The 16,653-nt window shown below is 33.0% G+C and overlaps 1 protein-coding gene across 1 annotated transcript in view; it reads right to left on the bottom strand.

Annotated features, from left to right (window-relative positions):
- The window catches only part of LOC133332862 (all trans-polyprenyl-diphosphate synthase PDSS2-like), a 34,370-nt gene extending 25,844 nt beyond the window's left edge, over positions 1–8,526 (bottom strand). Inside the window, exon 1 of the mRNA XM_061541232.1 lies at positions 8,421–8,526. Within this exon, the coding sequence (XP_061397216.1) occupies positions 8,421–8,526 (106 nt within the window). The remainder of the gene's footprint in view (positions 1–8,420) is intronic.
- Positions 8,527–16,653: the final 8,127 nt, after the last annotated feature.

Genomic DNA, 16,653 nt, shown 5'->3' with positions numbered 1-16,653 from the left:
AATTAGTTTTTGGCAAAGCTGTTATAATTTTACGCCCCAAACTGAACAAAGAACAACAAACACCTAAAATAGTTTTGTTATAGACTTTCCTATCTGACATGAATATTAACCCAAATCGATACTTTCACAGATTGGGGTCAATACTCAAACAAAAGACTTAAGACAGCAACCTGTGTGAATGCCCCTGCGCTTTCAGACATGCCGAAGTTGATGACTTTCTTTCTTTTCATTTTCGCCATTTCTGTTATGCTTTTGTTCGCCTTTGATTAGAACCGATAACAAAGTGGTGAGTTTTTTTTCTGTTCTTCTTTGATCAGTAGAAAATTATTTTTCATATTTTAGATCGCAAAATAATGACATTGTTCGAATGGCATGCGACGTCTGTAATTCAGGAAGTCCATTTATATTGAGTCAACACAGGTTTGATTGGTAATAAAAGAATTGTTAGAAAGTGTTTTCACATTGAAACAAGCAAAAACGTCGTTAAGTTCGACCGGGCCTAACTTTTTATATCCTCCACCATTGAAGACAATGTTATTACATTATTTTTGATAGGGAGATTTTCAGATCAATGAGAATCCCTAATATCAATTTAGAATCAATTGTGTTGGAAAAGATTTAAAATATAGAAATGGAATGCCCCATAGGAAAATTTGCGATCTGTATCGTAATTTCAACCGACGGAAGAATAGACATGCCTAAATCGACATAGAATGGGGTCTCAGGTGAATATTTAGAGGTGTTGCAAAAGGAATGACCCTGCACCCTATAGTGGATTTTATAATAAAAGTCGCAGGGTACTTGGAAAATTAAAAATAAAATCCGGAATTAAGGGGACCCCCCATTCTCGGTGTCAAATTTTTTTTGATTTAATTCGAGTCTACTCTAGTAATAGAATGTCCCTACAAAATTTCAAGTGAAAATCTCAAGAACTCTTGAATATATAGACAGTTTATTGTGTCAGCATTATGAAGAGTAACTCTCAAACTTTAAACACATTTTTCTCGAAGCAGTGTTTTACGAATGGCGGCCACGATAACCCGAAAACTAATAATCCAATCGGTTCCAAATTTTGACACGATTCTCTGGGAGTGTATAGCTCTCGTATGAACTGGGATAAAGCCAATCGGTGAAGATCTTCCTTATTTTTTAAATTAGTTTGTGGTCAAAAATAGGCGATTTTCAAAAAAAAAAAAAAAAAAAAAAAAAAAATCGAAGCTCCGCCATTTTGTTAATTTTTGTGCGAATAGTTCATACGAGAACCAGACATGTACACTTTCTAACACCGTTGGAATTTTCGGATCGGTTCCCTTAAGGTACCCCTAAATTTAATGGGTCTCACAGCTGGTATTTCGACTAAAAATTACTGAAATACGAATGTGATGAAATTAAAAAATAAAAAATGTTAATATTTCCGCTTATAATATTCTCTACTCAAACGTCATATTTACCACCACAACAAAAAAAAATCTCACAAAATAAATATTCAAGTAAATAAAAATAAACAAGGTAATTATTTATGAATTTAAAATCACAAAAGAAAAAACAACAACAACAAAAAGTCTTTGTGTGAATACCAAAATAAATTGCAATATAATAAATAAATGCCACTTGGTAATCGGTCGGTCATCGGGAGTAGACATTCGCAGAACAAAAAATCTCATTAGAAATCAGAAATTTTATTAGAAAATAATTGCAAACATCAGAATCGAAGAACAAAAAACAAAACAAACAAGCAAACAGTAATTGACATTTGTCCACGCCAACACACACACACATACAAGATGCGGACAAAGAGACGTGGTCGACAATAAAAAAACACCTTAAACCTTGTTATGAATCGCCATCGTAATGTGTCAGGAAACGTTGCAGCTGATCGAAACAATTAAACACAAAAAATACCCACACATTGAGCGACCAGTATACAGTATATGAATAGATCGGATTACGTCGTTTCAAGTTTTGGATCTCTACAAAACTAGCAGAAATATTTTTGTTGCGTTTTTTTTTATTTTGCTGTTAGCAATAAATGCTACGACAAGTGAATTCCTTTCAAATTATTAATGACAAGAAACTAGTTTTTGTTATTTATTTATTTATTTATTTTTTTTTTTTTTTGAAATGAATGCATGTAGATTTTTATAATTATGATTCTGATTGAAATATTGACAAATAGAAGTTGGGTTTCGAAAACAAAATATGCATTATCTTGATTAATCGTTAAAATGTGTGTGTTAGCCATTAAGAAATGCCCTGTTAAAGAATACTCTGCATACGTGAGTCATTTTTACACAAATCCAATATTATGGCAAATATGATTCGTGGAATGTAAAGAATTGACTTTTAAAGTCGTAAAAGCAATAAATGCGATTCCAAATGACAGTATAGAAATATTTTGAGAATATTTGCATAAAACGATCTAACATATATTTCAAAATGCCGAATTATCGTAAGCTGCGTTAGGATATGTACAGGCAGTCGTGGAAGACTTCCCTGTTTTCAATAATAGTGCGTTATTTTTCTGACCGAAGATCTCTAGCATAAGTTCTGTTTCGAGGAATATCTTCTTCCCCGCCAATTTGAGTTTAATTTGCTCATTTGGCAAACCAATGTTAGCTTCCGCAAGATCTTATTTTTGACTGGTCCTATTCAGAGGCTGCGTTTTCTTGACACTGGAACCAGCTTTGTCGCCCTCTGTCAGAGGATTATTTTGTCATTCTCCTCTGAATTACTTTCTGGTCGTATCAGACGATGATAAACATTTGCTAGCATTTGTCTGGTCTTCCGGAGAACTAATCGTCTCTCGAGAAAGGAAAGTCAGGATTATCCTTGTTATCATACCCCCACTGTACGTTTTTTATTATCCGGTACGGAGTTTGTGTTCGAAGGTGGGTTCGAGATTATCCCACTCCGTTGGTTCTAAAACTACACTCTTCTAATAGCTTTTTGCCTGTAGCGGTGACTTCCTCTCACTATTTCTTCCGGTAACAGACGTCGTTAGGCTCAGCCGGGACGAACTTTGTTTACTCGCCATGACATGTCATATTAACAGCGGCCAAAATTGGAAGGAGTTATCGTGGATGAAATTTGATACAAGTGCTTATTATTGGCCTAGAGAGCTAGTGACAAAAAATTGGATGGAGCGGACCAAAATTTGGTATACATCCTTGAGAATGTCGCACTTTTTGGCCTATAAAATCGTTAATATTCAAGAAAATTCAATGCAATTTAACAATTTACATCTACATAGGTCTATAAAGCAACTGACAAAAAATGGCCTAGATTTGGTATATCTCCTATATAATGGGTCTTGAAAATTTCACACCTATCGCCTATAAAATCGTTAATAATCAATCAAATTCAATGAAATTTAGCAATTTACATCTACATATAGATCGGACAAAGATTTGATATACCTTCCATATAATGGGTCATAAAAATTTCACACTTTTGGTCTATATAATCTTTAATATTCATTCAAATTCAATGAAAATTGGAAATTTTTATTGGCAACATAATAAAGCCGGTGTGTAATATAAAATACTGGCTCGGCTTTACCAAAAGTTCGGGTTGCTCCTAATTATTTTGTGACATGACTTGATAGAATCTTGAGAAAATATCTCTCCAAATGTAATGTTTTCAACCTCGGTCTCGGCTCGGCCCCCCGGAGTGAAATTTTTTCACAGTAAATTTATGTTTACAACAGCGACTTTTTGATTTTGTGCAAACGGGTTATCGCAATATCATTTTTTCATATTTATTCTCATTGGATTCGCATCGAAGTATTCCTCCGAAGTACTTGATTTTGACCATTTTTGGCCGCGATCGTGGCACCGTGTGCATTCAACATATCAAAATTTGATCCGGACCCTTATATGGAGGATATGACTAAACATGGAACTGTATTAAACTTTTTTTTTAACAAATCCATGAATCCAAGTTACAGAGTCTAGGGTCATCTCACTTTTTGTTGCCCAAATGAGTTTCATGCCCCATATGAATAGAACTACCTTTGCAATGCTGTTTTATTATTACATTGACATGGGATGTGTAAGACACATTTTGTTTGTGTTTTTTTTTTTTTTTCAATAATAAAAGAGTCAAGATGTGCCTCAAGGCTTTTTTTCAGATTTGTTTTTTTCTCGTTTATTTGTTAGCTTATGGACCAACATCAACAGCAACAATATGTCTATCCCCCCTTAAAATACCTGCCCTCAAATATTGTTTTTGTTCAGCCAATATGAGAGATTTTAATGCGTGGTATACTCGTACGTTCAAAAATGGAAGTAACAGCAACAACAACAAAGACAATTTTGACATATCAGTTGATGTTTCTATTGTTATTGTGGGGCTATTGACTTTTTGAGAATTTGTATTTTGTTTTTTGTAAGTGCTCAAGTTATTAGCGGCAATGATAGGGTGTAAGCTGACAGGGGACAGACAATGTGAGCGTATAGTTACAGTGCTGAGCAAAATAAGTAGACATCAGTGTAAAACATTAAATAAATAGCAATTCTTTAAAAGGGCTATCCGTTTTAAATTCTGGAATATGACAAATGTAAGACTCTTGTTTTTAAATGAAAATAAATGTTCATATAATTTTGAAATTTATCCTTGTTTGTCATCTTTGGAATACATCGCACTATTTCGATAATATATTTCACAAGTTGTGTCTTTTTAATTGATGCACATCAGATCGTTACTCTTCAAGGTCAGTTGAATAATAAAAGAAGAACTACATACGTGTTTGAAATAACACAAAATAATTGTTCAATTACTAATAGCTAAACGTTGTTTTGAAATAAACTTTTGTTTTCTACTGTAGCCGTGTCTCAACCACAACTGCTTCGTGACAAAAATGCAAAAAACCAAAAATTAAAACTATACATTGGGTATTGGTGTGTTGGCCTTCTACACTCTTGAAGGTAGAAGAGGGGCCTAACGATTTGTTTTGATTGCCAATAAATTCTGTCGAATAAAAAATAAAGAAGACAAATAAACAGATAACAAAATAAAAACAAACTTGTGAATGATATTGAAATGCTACACAGCGATACACACTCACTCTCTCAAAGTGAGTATGTAGCAAAGTTTTCTGCTGGCATCATTTAATCTTGAGCTGTGCAGTGATGTTGGCTGTTTAACTTGATGGCAAGTGATTTCGTTTAGCTTGCATAGAAAATCAATAAATCAAAACAAAATTTTATTGCTTTTAAAGTTGCAAAGCAGCTGCATTTTTGAAATATTTCTAAACGTGAAGACCACTCCAATGTACATAATAAATAGAAATAAACGCTCACATGTGGGACTAATATGAATAATTTCAAATATCTTAGCAGATGCTGCTCAAGGTTAAACGAATCAAAAGAGTTTTGATGTTTGACAAACAAGAAATAATACTCATGTATTTATAATTTTCTTTATATATATATATATATATTTGTTTAATATTGACATAATATTTTCTGGTGTGAAAAATGTTTAACTTTTAAATTAATAATATTTAACATATACTGCATGTTATTAATCTAACCAATGTAAATGTTTGTTTCATGATGAAATTCATAAGAAAACAAAAGACTTAAGAAACAAACATGTATACAAACAACATCATCACAGTCAATGACAGATAGATGATGGCCAGTTATTTGAAAAAAAAAACTAACAAAATACATATCATTTACATAAAATCGATTTGCATTTTATTTTTAGTCAATGCATTATCTATTTTTAGAGCCAAATGTGTGTGTGTGTTTCGATATTTTACGCTACGTAGATTTTAATCATTTAAAATGTTTTCAATTCAAGACAAAAACTTTATCGAAAACAAACAAGAAATCGCAAATGTCGTAAAACTTTTTTTATTGAAATAATAACAATTTAAATTATTCGATTCATTTATGATTAGTAGGTCTATAATCAGGTTTAGTTCGGTTTATAACACATGTTTTGATAACACGCTTAAGATTATGGACTAGCTATAAGAGAAGTTGCTATTCAGAGATGTTAGTGGAAACCAACACTTTTTATACCCTCCACCATAAGGTGGAGTGTATATTAAATTTGTCATTCCATTTGTAACATATCGAAATATTTACCGGAAACCCAATAATGTATGTATGTATATTCTTGATCGGAATAAAATTCTATGTCGTTTTATGCTTGTCCGTGTATCTGTACGTCTGTTAAAATCATGATAGATATCGCAATAGTAAAGACAGAGCTCCTAAATTTTGGTATTTTGTATTGCAAAGGGATATATCGATCCACATTTAGGTGTAGACCACATTCAACCACCCCTCCCCCCCAGTATTTTGTATTTTGGGGAATTTGGACTATAATTTGGTTTTATGGGTTCTTATTGTACAGCAGATGCTTCAGGTTCCTAGATGCCTTGAACTTTTATAGAAAAATTTGCATCTACAACTAACTTATGTTGTGTACATTACACTCCGTGCTAAAATTTGGTTATTATTAATATTGACCCCAAGTTTCGGGGTATCCACCGTATAACGATACCCCCATATTAGGTATTCTGGGGATTTTGGAAATTTTAGATTTTGTATTTTGAGTCATCATGGTATAGCACATACCCGTACCAAAAATGATATTAATATTTACTCAATTAGCACCCATATAAAGGTAACCTCCAATATTCGGTATTATGGGGATTTGTGACGCGTTTTTCAACCGAATTGGCAATATTTTGTAGTATTTTGGGTTCTCATTGTATATTTTTCATATTTTTCTCACGCCTTTTTCAGTGTATTCAAAGTCCTATCACAACAGGGAGCCCCCATTAATTTCACATTTTTTGAATGTCATCCTCTTGGTGGAGGGTGTAACTTGAGAAGGTATAACTTGTTTCTTGTGTATAGAAGGATATCTGTTATGTCTTTAAAATACCTTAATGAAATTGACCAAGAGTTCTGAAGGGACGAAATTGAAAGTGAACCTATATATATTTTCTGTGGGGTTGAACATCCGTTAGGACTTGAATTTATTAGGTTAAATCAGGATCGGTTTGCTCTGGCAAATACATTTGGGTTATGGTGAACAACTCTATATAAAAATGTATTCAACATAGAAAAATATTACCTAAATCTAAAAATCTTACAAAAATATAATTTCACATTTTTTAATTCAACTAATGCGCAAGTGCTTCAGTTTCTCAAAGGAAAGACATGTTTTTTCCGTCGGGTCCGTCCTAACCCCATTGTGTTAAAATGTAAGCTTCCAAAGTATATATACAAATTTAATTATCCCCTAATAAAAAAAGGACCATGGAGTTCTGTTGGGCCGTAGAAACCTAATATTGAAAATTCTTTGAAATTCCTTGATAGGGTGGAAGAATAAAGTTACCTTTTAAATGGAAAATATTAAATATTCAGTTGGTGTTAAAAATAATAATAATAATTCATAGCTCATCAACTATAAAAAATATATATTAATTTTGCAAAAAAATATCTGACTTGTTAACACGCCCAAATTTAATAACAAAATTTTAACAATCAGCAAATAAACAATTATTTAACACGTGAATAAAAAATCTAAAGGAATGAATAACAACGTTGGTTGGATGAAACGGTTCGCATAAATATATATAGTTAAGTATTTATATAAATAAAAATGTGATAAGTATTATCATTTAGCTCTGCTAAATCATAGTGTTGGTAACAACACAACACTCATACCACATGTATTGATGATACCTTCAATCACGATATTTTTTATCATTTATTTTACTTTATTCAAACACTTGCCTCTTAAAGACTGCTATGGACCCCTATTAATTATCAATTACACATTTTTTATCGGCATAACAACATTAACGTATTGATTCATAATTAGTTTCGGATAAATAGTTATTAGGCTGTTCGGAAAACATATCCATTTATGTTTGGTATTTTTATTTTCGCCACAACTAGTTGTGAACAAACCACAACGGCACAGACATGCCCAACTGCCTACACATGTTCTTTTTTTTTTAGACGTCTATCGATAGGGAATTAATATTTCATGTTTGAATAAATAATTCAAAGAGCGATCTAAGGTCATTCAATTCGTTTTAAAAAGTTAAATAGAAAATTAAGAAACGCTTGACAGCATCTGCTTGGAGGCTTATCAAATAGTATTTCAAGTTTATTTACATACCCAACAGAAACACTTACACACGCACACACACACACACATCCAGAGACTCCCATATAAATCAATATATGTAAATATTGTGTATTAGCATACACACACACAAACATAGACGTTAAAAAAAACACTAGCAACAACATCATCTAATGCTATCATTGAATATTTGTTGTTGTAATTGTTGTTTTTGTATTTCCATAACTTGATCAAAGTCATTTGAGAGTTTGATTTTGACTTGACTACCTTCCTTTAAGTTTCAATCAGATTCACAAGACCGTAACCATAATCAGGCTGGTCACTGTAGCTGTGACTGTGTAAAATGGCCAAGACACTGATGCGATGGCGATTGTGAATGTGTAGCGGTATAAGGCCGACAGTCATGTGGATATACATACATTTTGTACATACGCATGAATGATGGCAAACTATTTTGAAATTATATATTTACAGATTAATTTAAATATACATATTTATGTATGCATAAAGGTACGTTCGTATGTCGGTTAATATAAATGCTGACTACGTAGCTAGTCAGCTACATGGATGATTTACTGACAGGCAATATCAACTGTCTGCTGTAGCGCGCTGCTTTAGGTGTGCGTGCAGGTGTGAGTGTGTGTGTGTGCAAGTGTTAATGCGAGGGAATAAAATTATGAATACAATGGTTTTGATTTGAAAATAATAGCAAAGATGTTGTAATATTTAATTAGGTTTTTTTATTATTACAGAAAAATGCGTTGAAAGGTTTGAAAGAGAAAAATAAATAAAACATTATAATTGTAGATAATGGTATCTAAAGTATAAATAGTTCTAAAAATAGAGTAATATAGATAGAAGTAAATGTAATACAATTGAAAATGATTCCTTCTAGCATTTATGTTTTGAAGTGATGAGCAAATTAGATTTCCTCACAATTTGTAGCATCGACATATATTGTGTAAGAATTTTAAACTAAAGACTTAAGACACGAACGTCACACTGAATTACTCTTCCAAGGGTTACTGCTGAGAATTATTTTATCTTTTTTAAATTAATGATTACAAATACCTACATATTGATATTAAAAATATGTTATGCTACTGTCCGATTAGATGCACCCCATGTATCCACACAATTTGACTCAAATCTTTTTTGTCTTCGTTTTGGCATTATTTCTACATTTTTAATTTTAATTATTTTTTTTTTTAATTTCTTAACTGCGACTTTTTACAAATTAGGTTAGTTTTTTTATTTTAATTGAGAAATGACAAACCTTTTTCTTCAGAATATTATTCTAGGAGAAAACTGATGTTGTGATAGGACCTTGGATATACCACAAAAACGTGAGAAAAAGTTTATTACTTATACCAAAACAGGTATCAATATTGATTCTTTTTTGTAGTGACATAATTATTAGCACAGGATGTGCTATACAATTAGAACCAGAAATACTAAGCTACTGTCAATTCGGTTGAAAAACGTTTACAAAATACCGAATATTGGGACTACCGTTAAATGGGGGCTAACCGGTAACTTATGCCAATATTAATAATTTTTGGTACGGACAAGAACTATACAAGTATAGCCCAAAATAATAATTACAGCCAATTCGGTTTAAAACGAGTCTTATATTCCCAAAATACCGAATATTACAATCAATTCAAAATAGAAAATTACGAATATTGTGGGTTACCGTTATATGGGCCTACACCAAAACGTTGACCGATATAATACTAAACATCGTAGCAAAATCTCTATATTAAATACTGCGATCGACAAAGAATTTCATTCTGATCAAGAATATATATTAGGTTGGGGAAAAAGAAATCCATTATTTTTATATGAACTATAGGAATTTATTTAACATGCTTCGGATCCGTCCGTTTTGGGACCGTTTGTTGTATGATTTGATTCATAATGCTTCTCTCATTGAAGTCCTACTCTCTATTGCAAAAAAACTCTAATATTCTATTTTCACAATCCTTTTGCAATGCAAGAAACTTCCCAACCAAGCTCCCGATATCGTTGTCTTAGCTCCCTATCGTTGTCTTTGTGGAACACGACACATCTCCTGTTGGCCAATTCTGGCCGTTTCTGGTCAATTGCCATCTTCAAACGGCCCAGTTGTTGACAGTAGAGATCAGAATTCAGCGTTTGGCCATATGGAAGCAACTCATAATAAATAATCCCCTTCCAGTCTCACCAAATGCATAGAAGAACCTTCCTGGCCGTTAGTCCTGGTTTGGTCGTTTGAGGTGCTTCACCGCTCTTTGACCACGATCGTTTTCGCATAGAGTTATTCATTGTGATTCATTTCACATCTCCAGTTACCAGGAATGGGTCTATCTCATTCCCTTTGGCCAAGGCTTCGCAGATGGAAATTCAATCCATTCTATTTTTTCTGTTAATTGGTGTGGCACCCAAACATCGAGTTTCGTTTTGAATCCAGGTTTGTGTAAATGGTTTAAATCAGTTTTATGATTGATTTTTAGCTTCTGAGTGACGTTACGACTGCTTACATGCCGGTCAACTTCTATCATTTCTCCGATTTTAACGACATTTTCGACAACCGGCCTAATGGATTTCTTTTTCCACAAAATAATACTTTCTTAGGTGAATATTTGTATATTTCAAGGGATTGCAAACGGAATGACATATTTAATATACACTCCATCTTTTAGTGGAGGGTATAATTAAAATATTTGTTTGGACGGTGGACTGAATGATTCCTTTCTTTGCTTATCTTTCCCATGTTCGAATTCATTTTGCCTCTTTTAGCCAAAGGATTCAAGATAAATCTCATTTGCGTGATTCTTAAAGGGAGGTGCTCGGCTCATATGAGTGCGGTAAACATTTCTTCATTGGGTTTTTTTGTTTTGGTTTGAGAGAACAATTCTATAACTAATTTTGTTCCAAGGGAATACAATGTTCGTAATAGAAGATTAATCTGTTATAAAAAGGTCTTGAACAAGTTCCCCTAGATTTCGATAAACAATTATCAATCGTTTTTTGCCAAAACCTAGGAATGCGTCTGGTTGCCATATGAAACCCTTTTGTTCCACTAAAACCCAGCTGATAGAGAAACATTTTTTCCTTATCAAAACCTCCTCCATAATTTCGTCCAATTGAAAATACATGCACACATCAATCTATCAATCAACCATAAAATGCTTTCATTTAAAACATTATGCTGCTGTCAATAATTAATTGTTGCCAAAAAAATGACACCCCATTTTTTGGCAACGATTAACACAAATTTTTAAACGTTTTAACAGTAAAGTCAAGTCAATAGACGCATTAACATAATCAACGGACACGCACCCATTCATTCATTCGTATGGCGGCTGTGAAGAAATTCGTTGAATAAATTCACGCACGATATTTGGTTGGAGCCGCTGCTATCATCACAGCCGTATCAAATGTGGACTCCAAAAAGGTGGTAATTTAACGAAATCGAACGAATCAACTGAAAATCTATGCCAAGTAAAGGCAATGACTTTCACTTGATACCAAAAACATGGATAGGTTGGTCGGGCGGTATTTTTGAATGTGGCTTTTGTTGGCCGCTTCTTCACTTAGTTACTAAAAGCAGGCGGGCAGGCTATTAAAGATAGTATTAGGCCAAAAACATATTACTGTTGATACACACATTCATGTGTTGTGTGTGTGTGCCTATCAATCCAAATATTTGTTTTTTCTTCTCCTTCATTTTTCGATTTAATAAATTACTAATTATAGGTCGTTGATAGTTGGTTGTCTGGTTGGTTGGTGGTATGGGTGGTTGATAATGTTGAACATACCATTGTTGTAATGTGGCAACGGTGTTCTTATTTATATGGAAGTATTGCCAACAACAACACCAGCAACCTGTCGTAGACTCTACACACACTGTGGATAGCTTTGTGGAATTCGATTCCATGCCTCTTGAAATTATAGTTGTCGATTTGTTATTGTTTTCCAATAAGACGATCTATCCACTTTTCGTTTTTGTTGTATCGATGCTGTTTAACGTTGTTGTTTATAAATAATTAACAAACAAATCCAACCAATGATGAGGCTGATGATGATGATGACCAACATCATTGATGAAAGCCACAATGTTTAGGAATTTTTTATTATGAAAAATACTTTTCATCTTTTTTTATTTTTTTCATTTGAAATCTGTTGAAAGTGGAAGTGTGAAAATCTATAAATGAAAAATATGCACACACTCATACGCTCTCACACACACACACACACACACACGAAGAGTATCGAATCCGTAAGCTTACAATTAAAACTCCATAAGCGTCAAGAGGTCTTGGCGTTTCCAAATCTGTCTATTTGCTCAATCGTCAGGCGCACGAATATTTGCTGGTCGTATTATCACAAAATAGCCAAAGTGTTTGCCTTCTTTTAGTGGTATCACGTTTTATTGCTGCAATTGCCTGAAAACAAACCGCACCGTATCATACCCTACCATACCGCAACAAAATATTCGTAAATAATTTTATTGTTTATTTATTACGAAAGCGTAAAATATTAGCAATAGCCCACAAAATAGTTTTGTTTTTGTTGTTGATGATATTTTGAAAATCAATTTTTAATTTTTTGTTTGAGTTAGCTCGACATTTGTTTGGCTATAATATAATGAATCTAATGGAATTATGAATGGAATTTTTTCGGCAATGAGAGATTTTTTTTTGATTTCAAGAGAAACAAGTATGACAGACACAGTCATAGGTTTTATTTCATCGACAAAATGTATGGATAGGAAATATATGTCGGGAAGCTTCATTCAGCTTTAAATGGTATGACATTCGATAATTTATACTTTTTACATCCTCCAATTTGTAATAAGCTTAGTATCATACGGTAAATATTTCAATTTTGCAAATTGTCTCTAATTAAAAATGCATTCGAAACGAATGTAAATATTTCACTCTTGCTAATCGATTTCTTTTCTACGCCTCTCCTTAATTCCTTGCTTGATTTACCTGATCTCAAATATTTATTTTCTTTTATATTGGTCTTTTGTTATTCTTCTACGATAAACTTGTTCTGAATTCTTTATTGTTTTAAATTTATTGCCATATATAAATTTAATAACAAAATATATAAATTATTGTCTATACAATTTCTACATATCAATATGAAAGAAAAAAAATTACCAGGCTCTTTGGTGCAATTCTTGGAACTTAAAAACTGGTTTGACGGCAAAGAACAACAACAAGCCAGAATTTAAATGGTTGCAAATTCTTGAAACAAAATACTCTTTTTGGTTCACAATAAATAGTTTTCAGTGTTTTGTTATTCTTATGCAAGTGGATTTGTTTTCAAAACCATACCATTCATTATATACGAGGTTAGGATATTAATTTTGTGCACAAATGATTTTGAATTGTAGAATACATAAGGGTATACTAAGATGACTATCATATATTTTGTATTTTTATTTCTTTATAGGTAAGTCCAGAAGTTGAAATTACGCTGTTCAAAATCGTAAGTAAAATTCGTCAGTCAGATGTTATTTACACCTTAATAAAATTTGCCATTTAGTTAGCAACACTTCGAAATATTCACCTGATCAGAAAAAAATTCTATATCATGGCTATCGGCCTCCGTCTATTGAAATGAGTATGAAGTTCGCAACGTTGTAGATAGAGCTTTGGAATTTTACACGTTTCTAAAGCTAATCAGCTGTCATTTGAAAATCTTCTTACAAACACTTTTTAGGATGGCTCTCATGGAGGGCTTTGAATTTCGAATTTGATATTAGGGATTCCCTTTAAGAAAATTATCTCACTATCAAAACATAAACATTTGGCCACGTTTCGGGGTAGTCCCCATATAACAGTACGCCCAAATATTTGGCATTTTGAAGGCTATAACAGCTTTTTCTCTTCGATTTTTATAAAGGGTTCTTAAAGACTAAATGATCAGTATAGGCCCATGTTTTGGCATAACCCTTATTTAGGGTTAGCGCCCATTGGTCAATATTTTGAAGGCTTTAATCGTTTTTTTTCAATTTAGTGGCAGTAGTTTGGAATTTCTGTGATATTGGCGCAAAAAACACATTGTCTAAATAGGCCCAAGTTTTGATATAGCCTCACTGGATATTATACAGATTATCGTCGAGTACCCAAAATAGGCTGTAAAAATTCGTATTTTATTCTAAATACTAGTATATGCCTGCCACTTTGTTAGCGAATGTGGGAATTATGTAAAAACGATACCGAGCATAATAAAAATTTTAGTACCATTTAGTACCTATGTTCTGTTATAGTACCTCCATATCGCAACACTATAGACCAATTCAAACCGTTACAGAATTCTACCTCTATACTAAATTTGGTATATGTAATACATATTTCCGGGTATGTGGACCAGTAAGTTAAAAAGGTAGGTTGTGGATTGGTTGTGATAAATTTCAATTTATTGCAATCTTATATGCAAAAATATAGGGGTATGAACCCATATATTTTTTGGAATAGCCCCCATTTAAGGGTACCGCCCCATTTGCGGTATTTAGAAGGTCCTAGCTTCAATATCCAACCGAAGCAGCTGTAATTTCGCATTTCGAGTTTTCAGTGGATGGAATACCTCCGCATAGAAGTGTTTTAAATATGGGGCCATGCTTGGAACTTGTCCCCACGAAAATGTCCCGTTTTTTTAGTGGACCTCATTACCCGACTTTGCATTTTTCTTATTTAAAAAAATTGTTGGCTTAAAGAATAAATAAAAATTAAAAATAAGCGATTTTAATTACAGCTTAACGTACATTTTTATTAAAAAAAAATAAAGTTCTATATAACTTCTTTATAATTGAGAAAACCCAATTGTTTGACTCTTAACTAAAAACATGTTAGAAGTTTGATTTTACTAATTAGGAAAACATATATCAAGGCGACATTGACATATTTCAAGCATTTTCTTATATATGGGGGTGGTCCACATTAGACCATAGTCCACATTACCCGAAGTTATATTATTTGTACTTAAAATAATTGCGAAGAACCAATTTATTGTAGCAAACCTCATATTTTCATTCGAGTTAACAACTTGTTATGGCCATTGCTTGCAAAATGTGAACTCGACAGTAATTGCGCCTTTGCTGGGTGTTTGTGTCGAGTTCGCCTCTTTGGCATTTTGCTTTTGGTGGTGTCTTTGTTTCAGTGGTCAACGTTTTCATCAACGCGACTCATGCTGCATGTAATGACCGCATAGGTGTTTCAGCACTTTGACACCCCTTTACAGTTTCGTGTACCCCACCCATATCTAACAACAATATTGGTGTTTGAATATGTATATGGACAAAAGAAGAATGCAAAAAGCAATGAAACGTCAAATGTCGGCGGTAGTCGCTTCAAAAATTATTCGAAAATTTAGCCTATGATGAAAATAAAAATACAAAACATAAATAAAGCGAAATATTACATCAGTACGACGATGACCACCATGTTGCCATTAAAATTAGCAGTGTTGTATGTGTATGTGTTTGTTTTGTTAATTTTTATGAATGAAATGTTGATTATTTTGGCATGATTGTTTTTTCTTGTTGTTTTTGTCTCATTTATTTGCCCATAATTTACACAATAGCCAAGGCGCTAATTTGATACGCATACGATAAAAATCTTAATTGATATTAATGTCTTGTCACGTCGAGTCCCCCTACCACATTTTAACGTTTCGTCCAAAAATATTCAAACTTTCTAATCGATTGTTTTGTTTGGTAATAACTTTAATATCATGATGAGGAAAAGCGTTTTTTTTCAATTGTGCAGAAAAAATACGCTAACACCCTAAAAATATGCCAATTCAGAATAGCATGCCCTGTAAAACTTTTCTATAAGTGACGTCGTACTGTGATCGGCATTGGTTACTTGTGATACGAGATACCCCCTGACAGTTTTACAGCAATATAAATATTCTGAAGGGTGAAGGAAGTGTTCTGTTGCGATTCAGGGTTCTACGAAGGATGGCCCATGAATTCCATTTGTTTTGAAGTATATACACATGGTTCTTGATTCGTCACCTTTTTTAAACGTCTTTCGAACAATTCGATACGAGCCTGTTTAGCGACTTAAATAGTTTGTGTTCCAATGAAACAAGTGTTTTTATGTACAGGGGTTCCTGCAATGTAGAATGTATGGCGGTGGAAGATATGTCCATTTATATTTCACGAAATGTTACATGGCGCTTTATCAGTCCTTGCACGACATCAATATTTTGACGCCCAATGGTTTTTTGGATGACCTTCATCATTAAGCTAGCGTTGGCTTTGTCGTCACACAAATGTTTCATTTCATGTCGCGAGTTTATATAAACAAACATAGCAAAAATGTTCACGCCAAATAATAAAAATAGAAGGAGTTATCGAAAGTTAATGAAATTTGGTACATGTGCTTATTATTGGCCTAAAGAGCAACTGACAAAAAATTGGATAGGTCGGACCAAGATTTGGTATACCTCCCATATAATGGGTCTTGAGAATGTCACCCTTTTTGGGCTATAAAATCTTTAATATTCAAACAAATTCAATGAAAATTG

This window comes from Musca vetustissima, unplaced genomic scaffold, assembly GCF_032173495.1.
Source record: "Musca vetustissima isolate MV318-11 ecotype Yass unplaced genomic scaffold, APGP_CSIRO_Mvet_v1 utg11625, whole genome shotgun sequence".
Classification (NCBI taxonomy): Eukaryota; Metazoa; Arthropoda; class Insecta; order Diptera; family Muscidae; genus Musca; species Musca vetustissima.
This window is presented reverse-complemented; position numbering and strand designations above follow the sequence as displayed.